Raw genomic sequence first — 18,529 nt, forward strand, 5'->3', positions numbered from 1 at the left:
GATCCCCATATCCCTTGATTCCCTTAGAGTCCAAAAATCTATCAATCTCAATAAGAGATGCTGGCCAGCTTTAAATGACATCCCTCCTACCCAAATTCTCTTCTGCCCAATGGGCAAGCTGTGCAATGGTCTGCGTGATTTGTGCTGACAGCTTGCCCATCATATTGAAGAAGCATGACCTGAAAATGGTTCGTACCTCCTGCAAACATCATGCAGCAAACGATGCATCCTCCCTGCCAATTTTGCGCGTATCTCGGGCAAAAGTTGAAATCGCCCTTGCCTAGTTTAATCCCACTCTCCTTGCTGCACACAACCTTTAATATTACTTTTTTAAGCAATGATTTAATTTACTTTTAAAAGATTTTATGGACTGTACTTCAACAATGGTTTGTGGTTAGAGAATTTCACATTCTGACCACCGTCTGTGTAAAGAAACATTTTCCTACCCTCCCCTTTATGATTATCTTAAATTTGTGCCCTCTTGTTACTGTCTGACCAACCAGTAGAACAATTATCACAGTTCATTTCGTCAAAACTCTTCATAATCTTGAAGACCTCTATCAGTTCACCCCCTTCCCTCCCTGGAACTACATCTACCTTCATGTCGGTGGGCAGCCCTCGGCCACGCAATTCTCCAGAGACCAGCAGCTGCTTCCCGCCCACTTACTGTCTGGTCTGTTTGGGATGTGGACTGATGGCACGTTAATGAGGCATGGGAGTTAAAATAGCCCGGGTCTCAAATTTTCTCCAGTGAGTGCGCCCACCCAAAACCCGCCCGGAGTTAAAATTGATTGCATTATTTCAGTTAATTTTGTGTTGGTTGGTCAGGCAGAGTTAAGTGGAAGTTATTTGTAAAATTTGGTCATGGTCTAACTTTTTGAACTCATTGAGGTGACCAGCTTGTGTTTATGATTGATTCAGCTGAGAGGATTGCACTTAAAAAAAATTGAGAAATTTGAGAAATCTGTTGAAGTGTTTATATATTATTATGGTAACGGTGTATTTTGGTGTATGCACGGACAATTTCCGTCATGCCTATTTTTACCAGATAATCAGGGTCTGCTAAGTGGTTTAATATAATTTATCATGCCTTATTTTTTGTGAGTTAATTTATCCACCTATCTTTTAATCTTTGGACTGTCTGGACTTCAGCTGCCTGGCCACTAGGTGGCGTGAGGTACAACCCATGCGAGCATTCCCTCCTTTTGCTTCTGCACAACAGCTCCTCGTCTGGCAAAGGCTCAGATTGGAAATTGTAGTCGGGGATTTGTGCTCAATGTGTTTCATTTTTATTTTTTATCATCCCCTTTCCCTGCATTCACACTTCTTTTCTCCAGCTGGGAGGACAGAATGTGATGAGATACGAATGAGCTGCCATCAGTTGACAGAAAGTACAGTTCACACTGTATGATAAGTCTTCTTGTTGATTTTACTTCTCCAGCAATTTAACACCCTACCACCTTAAGACAGTCTATCATGCAGTTAAATTGCAAATTTTAGGAGTGTAACAGATTTTGGGTGACAGTTCAAGGTGTGATTCAAATCCAGATTGGCTTGTTTGAATAATCCATGTACTGTATATCGTTAGTGTTAACTAGCATTTACTGATCAGGTGTGTTGAAAAGCTGAGGAAACATTTTAAATCAGTGTTGTTCCAAATATAAGAGCATTTTATTTCAAAACATAAAATTATGGGGTAGATTTTAACTTTCACCACCAGGCGATAAACTGGCAGGAAAAGACCAGCCACTCATTATATATAATAGATAACAAGTGGCCGATCTACTACCACCAGTTTTCTACCTGGTGGTGAAAATTAAGATTTATCCTTATGAATTGGAGTTCCAGGGCTATATGTCATTCAAGATGGCTTGCCTCAGTTGTGTGGATTTCATCAGTCTATTTTTTTCCTCTGTGAAACATCTTGAAATGTATACCTGTGTTAAAAGTACTATATAAATGCAAATTGTTGTTGTTTGCTGACAACTCACATAGAGGAGAGAAAGCCTGACACTGTCTGCACTAACTGAATGATGCATCCTTTTCACCAATAATGTAACAGGATGATGATGAATATGAAGTAGACCCCTGCAGCCTAGACAGTCCCAGTGTTTTGGCTGGTAGAAAAAAATAATTTAAAAAAATATATAAATTCACTAGTTACACACACATACACACAATTTCCAATATCAACATACATATTTATTAAAGGAACCAAAAGTTTGATGAAGGGAAATTCCTTATCAAAGTGTATGAAAATCCAGTGGCAATATTTTTTAAGTTATTGAGGTTGTGAAATTGTTCAGGGATAGATTATTTGCAGATTGATGGGGTAGATTGCTGCTACGAAAAGCAACCCAGAAGCTGATGAAAATAAGTAACGTGTCATGGTTGTCGAAATCCACTAAAGACACAATGGGGGTAAAATTGTGATAGCACAAAGCGGGCAATAGTGAATTGGCAGCAGTTTTACGCCCGCCTGATTTTCTTTTCCATTGAAGTCAGTCCATTTGCTATTGCCCATTTTGCGGTATCGCCGAATTTTCACCCCCAATATTTTATCGAGGCTATGAAAGTGAAAATTCAAAAATGGCATTCTATTCAAGGTTCTTTTTATTAAATTACTTCGAAAATGCTCTTAGTTTAAAGATTCTCATGCATGGTGGCAAACAAGTCTGTTTCATCACTGGAAACCTTTATGTCTCTGTAGCGTCAATGTGTAGAATATGCTCTAAAGGCCAGACCACTTCGCAGATACATCCCAAAGAACCCCTACCAATATAAGTTTTGGTACATGGTAAACTCAACTGGGTTTGAATACATCATGTTTGTCCTCATCATGTTGAACACGCTTTGCTTGGCTGTACAGGTAGGAACAGTGCTAAAACATACCATGACTAAAGCTGGGTATTAGACTCAAGGGTCCTAATTATTTCAGATTTTTGCAATTTTATTTGTGTTTATAAATCATGGTGTAGAAAATATATAAAAGTACTATTTATATGAATATTTTTGAACAGTTCTATGATCTAATTTGATTATTGATTCAATGCTTTACTTCAATCTGTACATTACTTATGCCCTTGGTTATGAGCTTTAAAACCATGGCACTTTCAGAGTTGTGTGTGTTTTACCTTTGGGAGTATATTGTTTTAGGTATTTTGTAACTACTAAGATTTCCTTTACAAATTAATGTTCTTAACCAGTAGAGAACATTTAAGACTATTTAAATATACATTTTGAATAAAATGTGGCAAAAGAACAATCATAAAAACTATACAACAGATGCCCAGAGAATACTCTCCTAGGGCTAATTCATAGGCAGCAGTGTAGATGAACAGCAGTCTGGCAACTGAACAACATGAGGCAGCTATATATTTCATATGCCTATTAGATTTGTCACCCAGTGATGGCATATCCTAGAATCATAGAAAGGGAAAGGTTACAGCATGGAAGGAGGCCATTCGGCCTATCGAGTCCATGCCGGCTCTATGCAAGAGCAATCCAGCTAGTCCCACTCCTCCGCCCTATCCCTGTAGCCCTGCAATTTTTCTCTTTTCATGTACTTATCCAGTTCCCTTTTGAAGGCCATGATTGAATCTGCCTCCACCACTCCCTCGGGCAGTGTATTCCAGATCCTAACCACTCGCTGTGTAAAAGAGTTTTTCCTCATGTCACCTTTGGTTCTTTTGCCAATCACCTTAAATCTATGTCCTCTGGTTCTTGACCCTTCAGTCAATCAGAACAGTTTCTCTTTATCTACTCTGTCTAAACCCTTCATGATTTTGAATACCTCTATCAAATCTCCTCTCAACCTTCTCTGTTCCAAGGAGAACAACCCCAGCTTCTCCAGTCTATCCACGTAACTAAAGTCCCTCATCCCTGGAATCATTCTAGTAAATTTCTTCGGCACCCTCTCTAAGGTCTTCACATCTTTCCTAAAGTGCGGTGCCCAGAACTGGACACAGTACTCCAGTTGTGGCCGAACCAGTGTTTTATAAAGGTTCATCATGACTTCCTTGCTTTTGTACTCTGTGCTTCTATTTATAAAGCCCAAGATCCTGTATGCTTTTTTAATGGCTTTCTCAACCTGCCCTGCCATCTTCAACGATTTGTGGACATATACCTCCAGATCTCTCTGTTCCTGTACACCTTTTAGAATTGTACAATTTCATTTCTATTGCCTCTCCTCATTCTTCCTACCGAGATGTATCATCTCGCATTTTTCTGCGTTATATTTCATCTGCCATGCGTCTGCACATGCCACCAGCCTGTCTATATCCTCTTGAACTCTATCACTATCCTCCTCACTGTTCACTACATTTCCAAGTTTTGTGTCATCTGCAAATTTTGAAATTTTGCCCTGTACACCCAAGTCCAAGTCATTAATATATTATCAAGAAAAGCAGTGGTCCTAGTACCGACCCCTGGGGAATACCATTGTACATCTCCCTCCAATACGAAAAACAACCGTTCACCACTACTCTCTGCTTCCTGTTATTTAGCCAATTCTGTATCTATGCTGCTACTGCCCCTTTTATTCCACGGTCTTCAATCTTGATGACAAGCGGAAACGCTTTTTGAAAGTCCATATACACCGCATCAACTGCATTGCCTTCATCCACCTTCTCTGTTACCTCATCAAAAAACTCTATCAAGTTAGTTAAACACGATTTGCTTTTAACAAATCCGTGCTAGCTTTCCCTAATCAATCCACACTTGTCCAAGTGACTGCTAATTCTGTCCTGGATTATCGTTTCTAAAAGTTTCCCTACCACCGAAGTTAAACTGACTGGCCTATAGTTGCTGGATTTATCCTTACACGCTTTTTTGAACAAGGATGTTACATTTTCAATTCTCCAGTCCTCTGGCACCACACCCCCATCTAAGGATGTTTGGAAGATCACGGTCAGTACCTCCGCAATTTCCACCCTTACGTCCCTCAGCAACCTAGGATGCATCCCATCCGGACCAGGTGACTTATCTACTTTAAGTACAGCTAGCCTTTCAAGCACCTCCTTTTTATCAATTTTTAGCCCATCTAGTATCTCAACTACATCTTCCTTTACTGAAACTCTGGCAGCATTTTCTTACTTGATAAAGACAGATGCAAAGTACTCATTTAGTACCTCGACCATGCCTTCTGCCTCCACGAGTAGATCTCCTTTTTGGTCCCTAATCAGCCCCACCCCGTCTCTTACTGTCCGTTTACTGTTTATGTGCCTATGGAAGACTTTTGGATTCCCTTTTATGTTGGCCGCCAGTCTATTCTCATACTCTCTCTTTGCCCCTCTTATTTCCTTTTTCACTTTCCCTCTGAACTTTCCATATTTTGCCTGGTTCTCACTTGTGTTATCAACCTGACATCTGTCATACGCCCCTTTTTCTGCTTCTTCTTACTCTCCATCTGATTTGTCAACCAGGGAGCTCTGGCTTTAGTTGCCCTACCTTTCTGCCTCGTGGGAATGTACCTAGACTGTGCCTGAACCATCTCCTCCTTAAAGGCCGACCATTGTTCAATTGCAGTTTTGCCTGCCAATCTTTGATTCCAATTTACCCCTGCCAGATCTGTCCTCATCCCACTGAAATTGGCCCTCCTCCAATTGAGTATTTTTACTTTAGAATGGTCCATGTGCTTTTCCATAGCTATTCTGAACCTTAGAATACTATGATCGCTGTTCCCTAAATGTTCCCCCACAGACACTTGCTTCACTTGGCCCGCCTCGTTCCCCAGAACCAAATCCAGCAATGCTTCCTTCCTCGTTGGGCTGGAAACATACTTTGTCAAGAAAGTAATCCTTAATCATAAAAAAAAAATCCTGATCAGATTGAGTAGGAGTATCTTTTTTACTCTTGTAAAGTTTGCAATGGTTCCAAATTTGTCACATGGGTCAGAACATTATGGAGTAGAAATTCATCTGAGCCCATTTTTGGACCCAGAATTGGTGCTGCGCAGAAAGCGTGTGCCCCAACCGGAAGGCCTGAGGCCAGCCCAAAATTGGGCCTCGGGCCTCATTTCAATAATTTAGACAAACTGCCAGTGCCTGTTGCACCTCCACAGGCAGCTCGCCATTGTAGCACATGAATTTCAGGGCGCTTGTCTCGCTGGCAGCGGCCCTCAGGTCAATGCTGGGGAGGCGGGGGAAATAACGGGAGTGGGCCTGATCGCAGCTAGCAGTGGCTATCACAGGTGCTGTGGAGCCGGGAGTAGCACTCTTGCTCCTCCGACCTCACATGAATTTTTTTTTAAGTTCAAATTTACTGATGGTGGCTAGTTCCTAGGTTGCATCCACGCCTGGAAAACCTGATTAGAGCAGGCCCGATTCCTCCCAGTTTCTCGGAGGGGACGTGAAATCGGGCGTTAGGCCCTTCATTTGCAAACACAAGGAGCCTGAAAATTCAGCCCAATATGTTGGTTATATTGGATGTGTAAGATTTGGGGGAAAGAAGGCACAACAAACACACACCCAGTGCCAACACAATCTTAAAACTAAGAATGTAGCCCACAGTACAAAACCATAAAAAGTAAACTATAATATGTAATTGTGTAATATTGTAAATTATTGTTGTCTGTGTTTTTAGCACTATGAACAATCTCCATTTTTCAACTACACAATGGATATCCTCAACATGGTCTTCACTGCTGTGTTCACTGTTGAAATGGTTTTGAAACTCATAGCTTTCAAGCCAATGGTAAGAATTTTTTACATTCCAATATAACTATTTGAAAAGTAACAGACACGGGAGTCCTACATCAGTAGAGACACTGTAAATTGTGTTATTTTTATATGATTACATTTTCATGGGAGGGAACTTATGGATGGATTTTCACAGTTTAATTTTGCAGCTAGTGTGGGTGTGCTAGTAAGATGCTGACATGACAAACGTGCACATAGACATCATTTTCACAACAAAATGGCAGACATAAAATCTGCGAGACATAAAGCCCATTTGAAAATAACCCAATTTACAGTTTGATAGTAGATTTGTCAGTGTGCTGTTTTCAACAAGTATGTCACCAGCCAATTCCAGAGATTTTGTATTTATTTTTATATTTGTAATTAAAAACCATGATACTTAAAACTCCTGTTTGTGTTTATCTAACCTGTTAATGGCATTGCCTTGTGACAACCAGCTACAAATACATATATGACAACATTTACCATTGGGTAAATGTAAATGCAAAAATATGGAGGAGTAATAACTTGGCTTTGAATTCCTAGTTTTTTTTCATTGGTTTTGTCCATAATGTGCATAGACGCACAGTCCAGATTTGGATTTTTGGACATGCTGCATACCATATCCATAGGAAAAAATAAAATACAAAGTAATTTGGCTTTACCACAGATATCCAGTTTTTTTCCCTGCCATTTATGCTGAGGTTATTCCTAGATCCCAGGTCTAAACTATGAATATTAACTATTTCATACAATTATTAGGATTTATTGTTAGGATTTCCAGTTTGAGATTTAAACCAATAAAACTCAATAACCCTATCTGCCAGAACAAAACATTCTGAAATCGATGTTTAATATGAAAAAACTGATTAAAAACACATAAGTAAAAAACTTAGTTAAGTATTTGCCTAATTTTCTTATACTTTAAATGTATTAAATTTGTGATAAGATTTCTTTCTCCAAAGTACAATGTTGGCCTGGAATAGCCTGAAAACTTGCACCGTAGTAATGCCACATCCACATTGCCAGGGCGCAGATATTTCAGGAAATTATGGTGCGCGTGACTCGAGCCATTACTTGCGCCACACTAAAATTTCCTGGGACTCTGCGCTTCTCCATTGTGACGCTGAGAATCCCATTATCAAAGATCCATCTCCCCCGCCGCCCCCCCCCCATAAAATTAACGGCGATGTCCAAATTTGCTGCATTAACGCTGATTTGATCGCCGCTGTCATTTAGACTGAATCAGAATGGTGCTGGTGACCTGGCAGTGGTGTGATTTTTATTGAAGGAAGAGAAGTGTAAAATTTCATTGGAGAACTTTAACAAGCTGGAAAAGGCACTGGCTTAGTAAGTGTTAAACTAACTTAATGGCTATTATATTTATTGGAATAAACACAAATTGAGACGTGTATGTACAGATAGCAGAGCCAGTCGACACCCTTTTGTAAAAGATACTAGCTGACCCAAAGCAGAAGTTGACCCTTTGCAAATATCAAGATCTTTGACAATAACTTTTTAAAGACAACTATAGTTGTTTTAGATTAATGGTTTATTCACTCTATCTAGGAACACAGGATTTGAAATGAGTTGGTAGTAGGTCTCCAGGTAAGTTTGCTTGAGGGGCCGGGGGGAGCACTCCTGCTCCTCCTGGCTCACAAGCAGTGCTTTAAAAAGCACTTACCTGCTTGATCCGGCAGCTCCCGTCTCCATTTCGCTACAGGGTTTCCCAACCCCTGTGGGAGCCTGGTTTAAAAATTATAATGAAGTGCCCTGCCTCTCCAAGATGGGACACATGGATGCAGTGGATTGGGGGGTCGCAATTTTTAATTTTTAACCCCCCCCCCCGACCCCCTCTCACTCGTTGTGGGTGGTTAATATTGACCCCTTGGAGTTCACGGTGGATCCTCCATCATTCAGCTCTCTTTGATCACTTCTGCTTTAATAAAACCCCAAATAATTAATTTAATACAATATTCTAGCTGGAAATTGCCACATCATCTTAGCTATTTAGCTGTCCGTGTTAAGGGACCAGTTCATTGGCCATTGGCCATTGGCTGCTCCGCATCTGAATAATTACTTTTCCTTGCTATGGAGTATTCTAACGAGTTGTCCTGCAAATATTTGGGTAAATTCTCCATTCAGGGCTCACAACAGTCTAACTTTTGGCGTTTTTTGCCAAGGTGGTTCAGGAAATTCTGGGCCAATGTTTTATTTACCTCAGCAGTTATACCTGATGATCACTCATTCTATCTGTTAAATAACAATGAAACTGTCTGATCAGGAGCATTGTTGCTTTATACCCACTTTTATTCTGATTTTACCTTTTATAATGGAAGAAAAACTAAAAAAAATCAATACTACACAGATTTAATGCAAACAAAAAATTGCTAAAATATCATTAAAATCATTAAAACAAGCAGAACCTGGAAGTCCTAGCAAGTATTCACACTTAAACAAAAGATTACATCCATCAAGTGGCCACATCCTGATTGCTTACATAAAATTCACTTATTTTTTCAGCAAACTATAAAATCAGATGTTTGCACTGTCTCTGTTCAGGCAATGTTCAGAGCTGTTACCAAGTAATATGCAGAATATTCAAATGGGTTTATGAATAGAGCCTGTCTCACACAAGTTCAAAAATGAAATGATGTGCAAAGATGTACATAGGGGCCATTAAACATAAATTTGTCCCAATTTCCCATCTCCACCCTTGGAGATAAACGTTTTATAGTCATTTTTAGAATTTCTCTCGTTACCTAATTGCTGTATTCATGTGCAAAATATGCATTTCATGTAATCAAGTGGTGAAAATAAGAATTTGCACATTACTTCTACTAGCCTAAATCATTATTTTGCAAGAGATATTTTAGAAGATGAAATATGCTAGTTTGACTTGGATACTATTTACTGACAACTATAACAAAAAAAGTATTGCTGCTTTTCAATTATTCAATTTTATGAATTAATTAAATAACAGCTATTTGTAAGGAACAATCCAAATTATTTTAGTTAATAATTAAAAGATACATTGAATAAAGAAATTTTAAAAAGTTGATCATAGTATATCTATTAATATTCTATATAGACATATATTTAAAGTCTTGCATGAAATATGCACTTCATGTAAGTGTATATCTTAAGTGTGTAACACTTATTTGTATAAGACACTTTCCTGTAGCACTCTTACCATCATGCCTATATGTCATACCTTTCTATTACATTTAAACTACCTATTCTTTTCACTTACTTCTGAATGAGTTCTTCAAGCTTGGTGTCCAATGTAGGCGGTGCTCTTGTCCACTTACCTCTGAGAGCGCCTTCTCTCCACGATGGATGGTGCTGTTGTTCACAGTACCATCTATATTGGAGACAGAGATGAGAGGTCTCAGAGGTAACTATGCTAAAATCAGAAGATGCAACTTGCCTCCCTCCCCACTTCTGCCTCACAGCTTTTAATCCCCCATCTCCATGATTGGACCCTGACCGAATCTCAAGCCTCAAGTTCCATGGCCCCAGCCGCATAATTATAAAGGTTGTGTTGCTGGACGTTGCTACAAGTTCTTTTAACACATTCTGCAATTTTAAAATCTTATTATTTAGGTAAATAATAGTTAGTAAATATAAAAAAGTACTATTTCTTTTCAGTGGATCTAATTTCATCTTTGACCTTTTAGTGTCATTTTTTTAAAATTACAGCAAATTGTTAATTTAAAAAAAAACATTTCCATGCAAGCAGACACATACATATATATCTTATTGATTTCTTCTTATTCCAATCAAATGGCAATGGCCTTACTTGCCTAAATGATCAATGTAGATATTTCCACAGAACAACAGCGTGAGTTACTAAAAATATTTACAGTTTGTACCCATTACTGAAGACAATGACTTTTGCTGAGGTATGGTCCTCATCCAAGTGGGCATGATTCCTTGTGAGCCTAAGCCGTGAGTGTCAATCGGCTCCTAAACAATAAGGGGCAGAAAAAGCCACGACCAATTTTATCCTCACCTAACACCCATAGGCAAGCACTTTCCAGCGAGGGATCACTGGATACAAATCCTGGCTGACTTTTTCCCCTTTCAAAGCCCAGAGGCATTAAGGTCAATTGTAGCAGTCTGATTGCTTTACAACTGAGCACAGACCATGAATCAAACCTGCAATTTTCCAGATCCACATGGCTTAGTAGGATGCTATGCAGTGGAACTGAACCATCAGGGGAGCCCCTACATTACTCATACTCATAATTTGGTTCTGGACCACTTGCAGCTCACCTGCGGCACTTGAGAGGCCTTCCACTGTAAGTGGTTTAATTTGCTCTTGGTGCTTTAATTGTGCATTAAACGAACTGAACTTTTTTTCTCCTTTTCTCCTTAACGCATTCGTAGGAGCACACTTTCTTGGACCTTGAATGCGTTACAACTAACACACAACTGAGCAGCCAATCAGAAAATGGTGCTGTATCACCTACTTACCCCTTTAGTTAGCATGTAAGCACTATAAATAATGCTTAGGGTATCAATCCATCCTTGGAGGTGTGCCAATTGGAGTGCCTGTTGAAGGGAGGAACGCACAGAAAGTTCCCCTATACTGACGAGGTTCATCAAATTATTGTGGATGGTGTGAGGGGGTGCGAGAATGCCACCTACTGGTTTGATGCAATCACATGTGAGATCACCCTGGCCTCCACAAACCACTGCACTTGGAGCGAAAAATGGAAGAAGCTATTTGACTGGTAGAAAATTGCCATGGTAAGTAAGAGGATTATTGTTAATTTAATTTACACTGCTATATATGAGTATAACTGCCAATAATTTTACAACAACAATTTGCTGTTGATGACATAGTGCCTTTAACCTAGGAAAACGTTCCAAGACACTTCACAGCAGCGTAATCAGACAAAAATTAACACCGAGCCAAAGAAGGAGATATTTGGAGGAGTGACTAAAAGCTTTTTAAAAATTCATTCTCGGTATGTGGGCTTTGCTGGCAAGGCCGGCACTTATTGTCCGTCCATAGTGGCTTGCGAGGCCACTTCAGAAGGCAGAGCAGAGTCAACTACATTGGTGTGGGACTGGAGTCACATATAAGCCAGACTGTGCAAGGACGGCAGGTCTCTTTCCCTAAAGGACATTAATAAACCAGTTGGGTTTTTACGACAATCTGACAGCTTCATAGTGATTTTTTACTTACCAGCTTTTTATTTCCTTTTTTAAAAAAAAACTGAATTCAAATTTTCAAACTGCCATGGTGAGATTTCAACTCACGTTCTCTAGATTATTAGTCCAGGCCTCTGGATTACTAGTCCAGTAACATAACCATGACACTACCGACCCGTACTAACAACTACATTACCGTACTCATACTAAAAGTTGGTCAAAGAGATAGGTTTTAAGGAGGATCTAAAAGAAGGAGAGAGAGGTGGAGAGGCAGAGGTTTAGAGAGAGAATTCCAGATCTTAGGGCCTAGATGGCTGAAGGCACGGTCACCAATGGTGGGGTGAAGGGAGCGGCAGATGCTCAAGAGGCCACAGTTGGAGGAAAGCAGAATTTTCGGAGGGTTGTAGGGCTGGAGGAGTTAGATCCAGCATGATCCTGGAGTAGTTAGCAGTTTTGGCTGGGGAGAGCAGGGCACGATAGTGCTTAGTGTGGTGAAGCCAGGCCTGGCGATGAATGGCTAAACCATTTGTGCACCATTCCTTGGACTTGAGAGTAAAGATAGCAGCCAGGAGGAGGAATGACCAAGATGGGAAAGAGTAAGGGTTTTACTGGGGATAAGGGCATCAAAGGCGGAAGTGAGGGAGTGATTGAGCAAATTGACAGCTGCAGAAATATCGTGGCAAATAGAGGGTCAAAGGCTAGACAGTTGGGAGCTTGAAAGTGCTGTCATAAGTGACATGGGGAAAGAGTTTTTCTCCAGGTGTAGTTGGAAAAGGAAGTGGGGTTGGAAGGGGGATGTGAGCAGTAAAGGACATAAGTAAATAATCAAAGATAGCCTTGTCTGATTTGAGACGATGGGAATAGATAGATGGCAAGGTCGAGAGGGTAGCAGTGAATGTGGGAAGTTTATATGAAGGGAGAGGTTAAGAGATGACAGGAGGGCAGTGAACTCAGGACTGAGGGCAAGGTGAGATGGAGGTTGAAATCAGTGAGGATGAGGAGTTGTCTCAGTGCAGAGGCTGAGGGAAGAAAGAAATGTGGATATCTCAGTGAGAAACTCAGGGTGGGGCTTGGTTGGGCAGTAGAGAATGAGGATTTTAAAGGAGACACGAGAAGTATGGAAAACAAGATTAGGTGCCCAAAGGAGGAGAAGGTGTGAGAGGAGTAGGGGGAGAGACCAAGGTGAGGTTTTGTGATAAGAGCTACACTGCCAACACGGCAGATTGGGCAGGGCAGGTGGTGGCAGGTATAGCCAGGCGGATAGCATCGGTAAGGGGCAAAGTGTCAAAACCCAGGAGCCAAGTTTCCATCAAGGCCATGATGTCAATACAATCGTGGTAGCAGAATATTCTTAATCATCTACAGTAATGTCATGGATGGCAAGGGCCTTGTTTGAAAGTGAATGGACATTCTGGAGGGAGATTGAGAGAGGGGCAGTGATTGTTGATCCACTGGCAGAGTCCAAGGGTTCAGCAGTGGGAGGGGTGAGCGGGATGGGAAGGAAGTTGGCAAGATTAGATATTTGCAGGCGCTCTGAGTGGGAAGGTCAGCGAGAGAGGAGCATTGGGCTGCCTCCTTACGAGTTTCTGCTCGTAAGGAGGCAGCGAAGTGTGTCAATAGGGCCCTCAGCTCACAGGCTGGAAGGCCATACAGTGTTTGGAAGATGCTAGAATTCCTTGAGACACAGTGCTTCTGGCTTGTACAATGATATTTGGTTACGTTCACTGCAGCAATGGTTTTCACCTTCATTGGAATCAAAGCAGTAATTGTGTTCCATTGTGAAATGTGCCATATACTGTCATTACAATAACAATATGTATATCAATCCCCATGTGCTTATTCTGTGTCATCTGTTTCTTGACAGAAAGGTCACAAACCTAGGAAGAAGAAGCTGGTACTGCAGGACCATCATGTTCGTCACAAGACGCTGCATTATTCACATCACTTGAAGCAGATATTCATACTTCAGAGAGTATTGGTTTGATAAGGAAATACAGGGTGAGAAAGGGGATGTGTTAATGACTATAAAAGGGTTGTCTGTTGCTGGTTAGTTGTAGAGCATGGTCAGGCCCTTGCTGAGTCACTTCATGACTGCAATCCCACAGGGTCATCAATGAAACAAAGGAGCATTCATGAACATGAACCAGTGAGCAAGTCACCTACTCCATTGCATAAAGCAAGCAGCAGGTGTTTTCTGCTCTGCAGACTGCCTTTGAGCAGTATACAACATCAGTGGCATCTCCAGGACAACCCAAGGCATGTAGAGAATGAGCACAGTTGGAACATCTCTCAAACATCGCACTGTGACATTAAAGTCCACAGTCCAAAATGTGATAACAAGCAGTTTTGTCACCCTTGGAAATAGACAGCAATAATGGAAGGATTCAGAGACTTTACAGCAATACAATGGTCTCTCGTCACAGAGATCAGTATCTGCAGTAGCGTGAAAAAAGCAGCAGCAAAGGACCAAGTAGGTGGCTCTTGACTTTCTGCCTTTCTCTTGCCAGCATCTGCCTCTGCGCAAATGATAGTGGAAGCTCACAAAACATGCAACACCCAGAGCCGGAATAGGAAAGGCTTTCCTGATACACAGGAAGGGCCACCTAGATCTGTAACAACTAGGGATTGGCAGCCAGTATAGTCATGAGCTAGTCCTCAGGAATCTGCCACACCAACTTGTTTCAAGGGTTATTACTTCGGAGTAATATAGGAGAAAAAATATGGCACAAGAGGACAGCATTTGGTGTTGCACCTCATTAAACATATTGCACACACACTCACCTTAATAAAAGCAAATGTTGAACAGCATAACGTTTGGAATCAGTAATTTTCAATGTAAAAATTAATATAAAAAAATTGTCTTGCACATACCAGTGGCAAAAAAGAAGCACTTAGTCTTGTGCCCAAAGAAAAGCTTATGCGTTCTGACCTTATGTTTGCAGAAAAGTATATGCGTAAGCCTCATGGGAAAAATTGATTGATGAGTGCCTGTTTTCTCCTGTTCTGATTGAAGCACAAACTGGTGTGATGTACGGGGTTCATGTTACCTTCCATCGTCTTTCTGAGGCCTGTGTTGCAGCAGCTTTTCTTTGAAAAGCATATGGATGCCTCTTTTATTGACAATATTTTGTAGCATGCCAGCTTGCTGTGGCTCATACTACAAGACACCAGCACAGTGGTGTAAACATAAGAAATATAGTTACAGGAAGCCAAAGGCGTGCTGTATGATATTTCTACTTAATGAATAAAATATTATAGGCCTTTTCTAGTGTGCTGTGGTAGTTCTGTGGAACTGTCATCAGTCACATCAAGGGTGTATAGTCCATGTCTCCCAGAAGCCCACCTTGCATTTTGTATTCTTTTCCAAACATTTGGGGAATACCTGATTCCCTGAAGATGTGTGCATTGTCAGCACTCTCTGGAAATCAAACATTTATCTTAATTTTTTTTTTGCAAGTGGTCACATACATCTGAATATTGAGGGAGCCATAACACTTTCTATTGATAAAGCTGCTTGCAAGTGCATGAGTGGGAGTGTGAATGCAATCAATGGCTCAGGAAATGGCACGTCACTGGTAAAATTGGGTCTGCATCTTTAGCTGTTGCATGCTGTTGTTAAATTTGATGTGTCTCAAAACATAGTGAAGAGTGTAAGAAAAAAAGAACTAGCATGTCTATCACATACCTCAGGATATTCCAAAACGCTTCACATACAATGAATTACTTTTGAAGTGCATCACTGTAGTTATGTAGGCAAACACAGATCTGAATTTTCACCAATTCCGCCTGGCAGAAACGGGACTATAGTGCCCCGAAAATGGGGTCCAATGACCTACTGTCCCGTTGCCATCGTCACTGTGGCATGGCAATATGCAGTGGGGCCTACTGCTGGGTGACTGGAGCGGTCAGGCAGTAGGCCCATTTAAAATGGAAATTGGAGTTCTACGACGCCAATAAGACCTCAACTGCCATTTTTGGCCGATCTAGCCGGAGTGTGATATGTAAGCTCTGACCAGCATCAGGTGGCAGTTCGACTGAACAGGTCCAGAAAGTTAAGTAACTTTTCATCTATGTGGGGGTGGGAGGAGCAGGAGTGCTCCTTCCAGCCCCAGAAATTCAGCCTGGGCTGCTGCCGCTCAGGTCCCCCACCCCCAGAAACCTACATTCCTCTGGCCCAGAGACAGTCTGGACCGCCCCATATTGTGACGGTCTGGAGTCAGTGGGCAGCCCCATGGCACTCGGTTTCAGGCCACAGCCCAATGCGTATGATGCCTGATCCTCAAAAATGGACATGCCCTCCCAGCAGAACTTCCAGGTGGCTGGCTAGCCGCCCGAATACGACTCTGGGGGAAAATCAACCCCACGGCAGCCATTTTGCACACACCAAGGTTTGACAAACAGCAGTGGGAGAAAAGACCAGTAAAGCTGTTTTTTTGGAGATATTGGGCCCGATTTTAGCAGGCCTGCGGGTTCCCAGCGGGTGGTCCTTCGGGAGCGTGGAAAACGCGGATGGCTAATTGAGTGCGCCCCCCGCGCGATCGCGGGATAATTGATCACATTAAGCCGTGGTTCCGGGTTCTTCGCTCCCCAGCTGCGTGCCGGCGGGCTGCGCATGCGCACTACCGTTTTCACGATGGAGGAGCTCCACTTAAAGGGGCAGTCCCCCAAAGCCCCTCCTGCTGCAAGCAAGAGACAACACAGGATGGCGCAACCTAGGGGCAAGGCTGCGCCACGCTTCTCCGACCTTGCGCTGCAGCTGCTGCTGGAGGGTGTGAGGAGGAGGAGGGACACGCTGTTCCCGGTGGACGGACGCAAGTGCCCTGGCTCCGTCACCAGGAAGGCATGGGCAGAGGTGGCGGCGGAGGTCAGCAGCAGGGCCAACACCCCCAGGACATGGGAGCAGTGCCGCAAGCGGTTCAATGACCTCACTAGGTCCGGCAAGGTGAGTACACCAACGCACCCTCCCATAACCCGTCCCCACCATCACGCCAAACATATCACAACCCCTCCTGCAGAGCCACCACAGCGCTCCCGCAGCAATCCTCACAGCCACTCACTCACCACCCTCGCTGTGCCCGCAAGTACCCACCGTCCCTGTCCCCACCGGAACACTACCACACACCCCAATCCCCATGCAATGGGATGGGCATGTGGCACACGCATCCTCCCATCAATCTGCCCCACGCTCAACCCACCCACACCGATGCTTGATGCGTCTCACGATGCAATATGCACTCACTCACGCATCTGTGTTTTGCCTTGACAGGAGAAGAGATGCAAGAACAACCGAGAAAGGGCCCGCACCGGAGGGGGCCCGCTGCACGTGGTCGAACTGACGGATGCAGAGGTGGAGGCGCTCGACCTCGCCGGCACGCAACATTGCCTCTCTGTTGCGGATGGCGAGTCTGGCGCTGCAGAAACGGCCAGTAAGGGAAAGCTGACACTCAACACTCATGATCGCGAGTGACCGTATCATCACCTGGCATCAGGCGCACCGTAACGTTTGTGCACATGCCTCATAGTGCCCTCTGTTCTCTTGCAGGGCCGTCTGCGAGCGCTGTGTGCGAGGAGGGTGATTCCTCAGAGGACATGCCGGTCTCTGAGGGTGCATCGTCACATATGAGCCAACCATCCACCAGCGCAGAGACACGCACCTCAGTGGGTCCCCCTCGCCAACTAGTTGGGGTTGCACTTGGTGATTCACCGCGCACGTGTGAGCATGAGCAGACCCTGGTGGCAGGGGCAGCCGCGGAGGGTCCGCGTCGGTGGGAGCACTCATCTCCAGGCTCTGCTCAGCCGGACCCAGATGCTGAACCCAGGGGGCCACCAGTGAAAAGGAGAGTCGTCGAGGGGCACCAGCTAATTGCCGAGGTACTGGGAGAGGTGCCGCGCGCATTGTCTACAATTGCGCAGGTGATGGAGGAGTCCAACTCCTGCATGCGGGCATTGGTGGCGCAGGTACAGGAGGGTACCGGCGACACAGTGTCGCGGGTAGGTGCGGGAGCGTCTGCGGTGGAGGACAGGCTGGCCTCCCTCGAGCGTCACGCACAGCTCCACATCGAGTCCGTGCAGGCCCTGACAACGGCTGTACGGATTCAGGGTGAGCAACATTCCGCCGCCATAAACAGGCTGACGGATACACTAGGGGTGGCCTTGCAAGGCCTCACACATGCCATCCAAACTGTCGTCCAGCAGGGTGGAAGGGGTGATGTGGGCCGAGGCCATGAGAGGGATGACGGTGAACGGGGACATGGAAGCGGGGACGCTTCTCCAGGTGCCCCCACGTCCCACCCGTTGCCCCCCTCTCAACCAGTACCCGCAATGGTGCCTCCTCTCCAGGTGGCCGAGTCTGCCCCTGCACAGGTGCAGGAGGAGCAGTCTGTGGAGGTGCCCTCACGGGCACCGAAACCCAGGGGCCGTCGGCCCAAAGCATCTACCCGGTCAGGGCAAGAACAGGAGCAACCTGCCACTACCTCTGCTGGAGCCACAGGGGTAGCACCACGTAGGGGTACCCGGAAACGAAAGCCAAAGGCGTTATAAGCACAAAGGGAATGCACCAGAGTGTCTGTTAATTTGTACACTTTTTGTTTATAGTATTGCACCTTGTACATATTAAACACTATCGTTCTCACCACTCCTGCCACCTCTCGTCCATTCTTCTGTGGCCTGTGCAATAGGTGCGTTCCGTG

At 43.6% G+C, this 18,529-nt stretch overlaps 1 protein-coding gene across 1 annotated transcript in view; it reads left to right on the plus strand.

The window, feature by feature from the left end:
- The window catches only part of cacna1db (calcium channel, voltage-dependent, L type, alpha 1D subunit, b), a 529,322-nt gene that overhangs the window by 358,672 nt on the left and 152,121 nt on the right, over positions 1–18,529 (plus strand). The window contains exons 28-29 of the mRNA XM_067998737.1: positions 2,711–2,869; positions 6,583–6,693. Of these exons, the coding sequence (XP_067854838.1) occupies positions 2,711–2,869; positions 6,583–6,693 (270 nt within the window). The remainder of the gene's footprint in view (positions 1–2,710; positions 2,870–6,582; positions 6,694–18,529) is intronic.

This window comes from Heptranchias perlo, chromosome 17 (genome assembly GCF_035084215.1).
Source record: "Heptranchias perlo isolate sHepPer1 chromosome 17, sHepPer1.hap1, whole genome shotgun sequence".
In the NCBI taxonomy this organism is placed as follows: Eukaryota; Metazoa; Chordata; class Chondrichthyes; order Hexanchiformes; family Hexanchidae; genus Heptranchias; species Heptranchias perlo.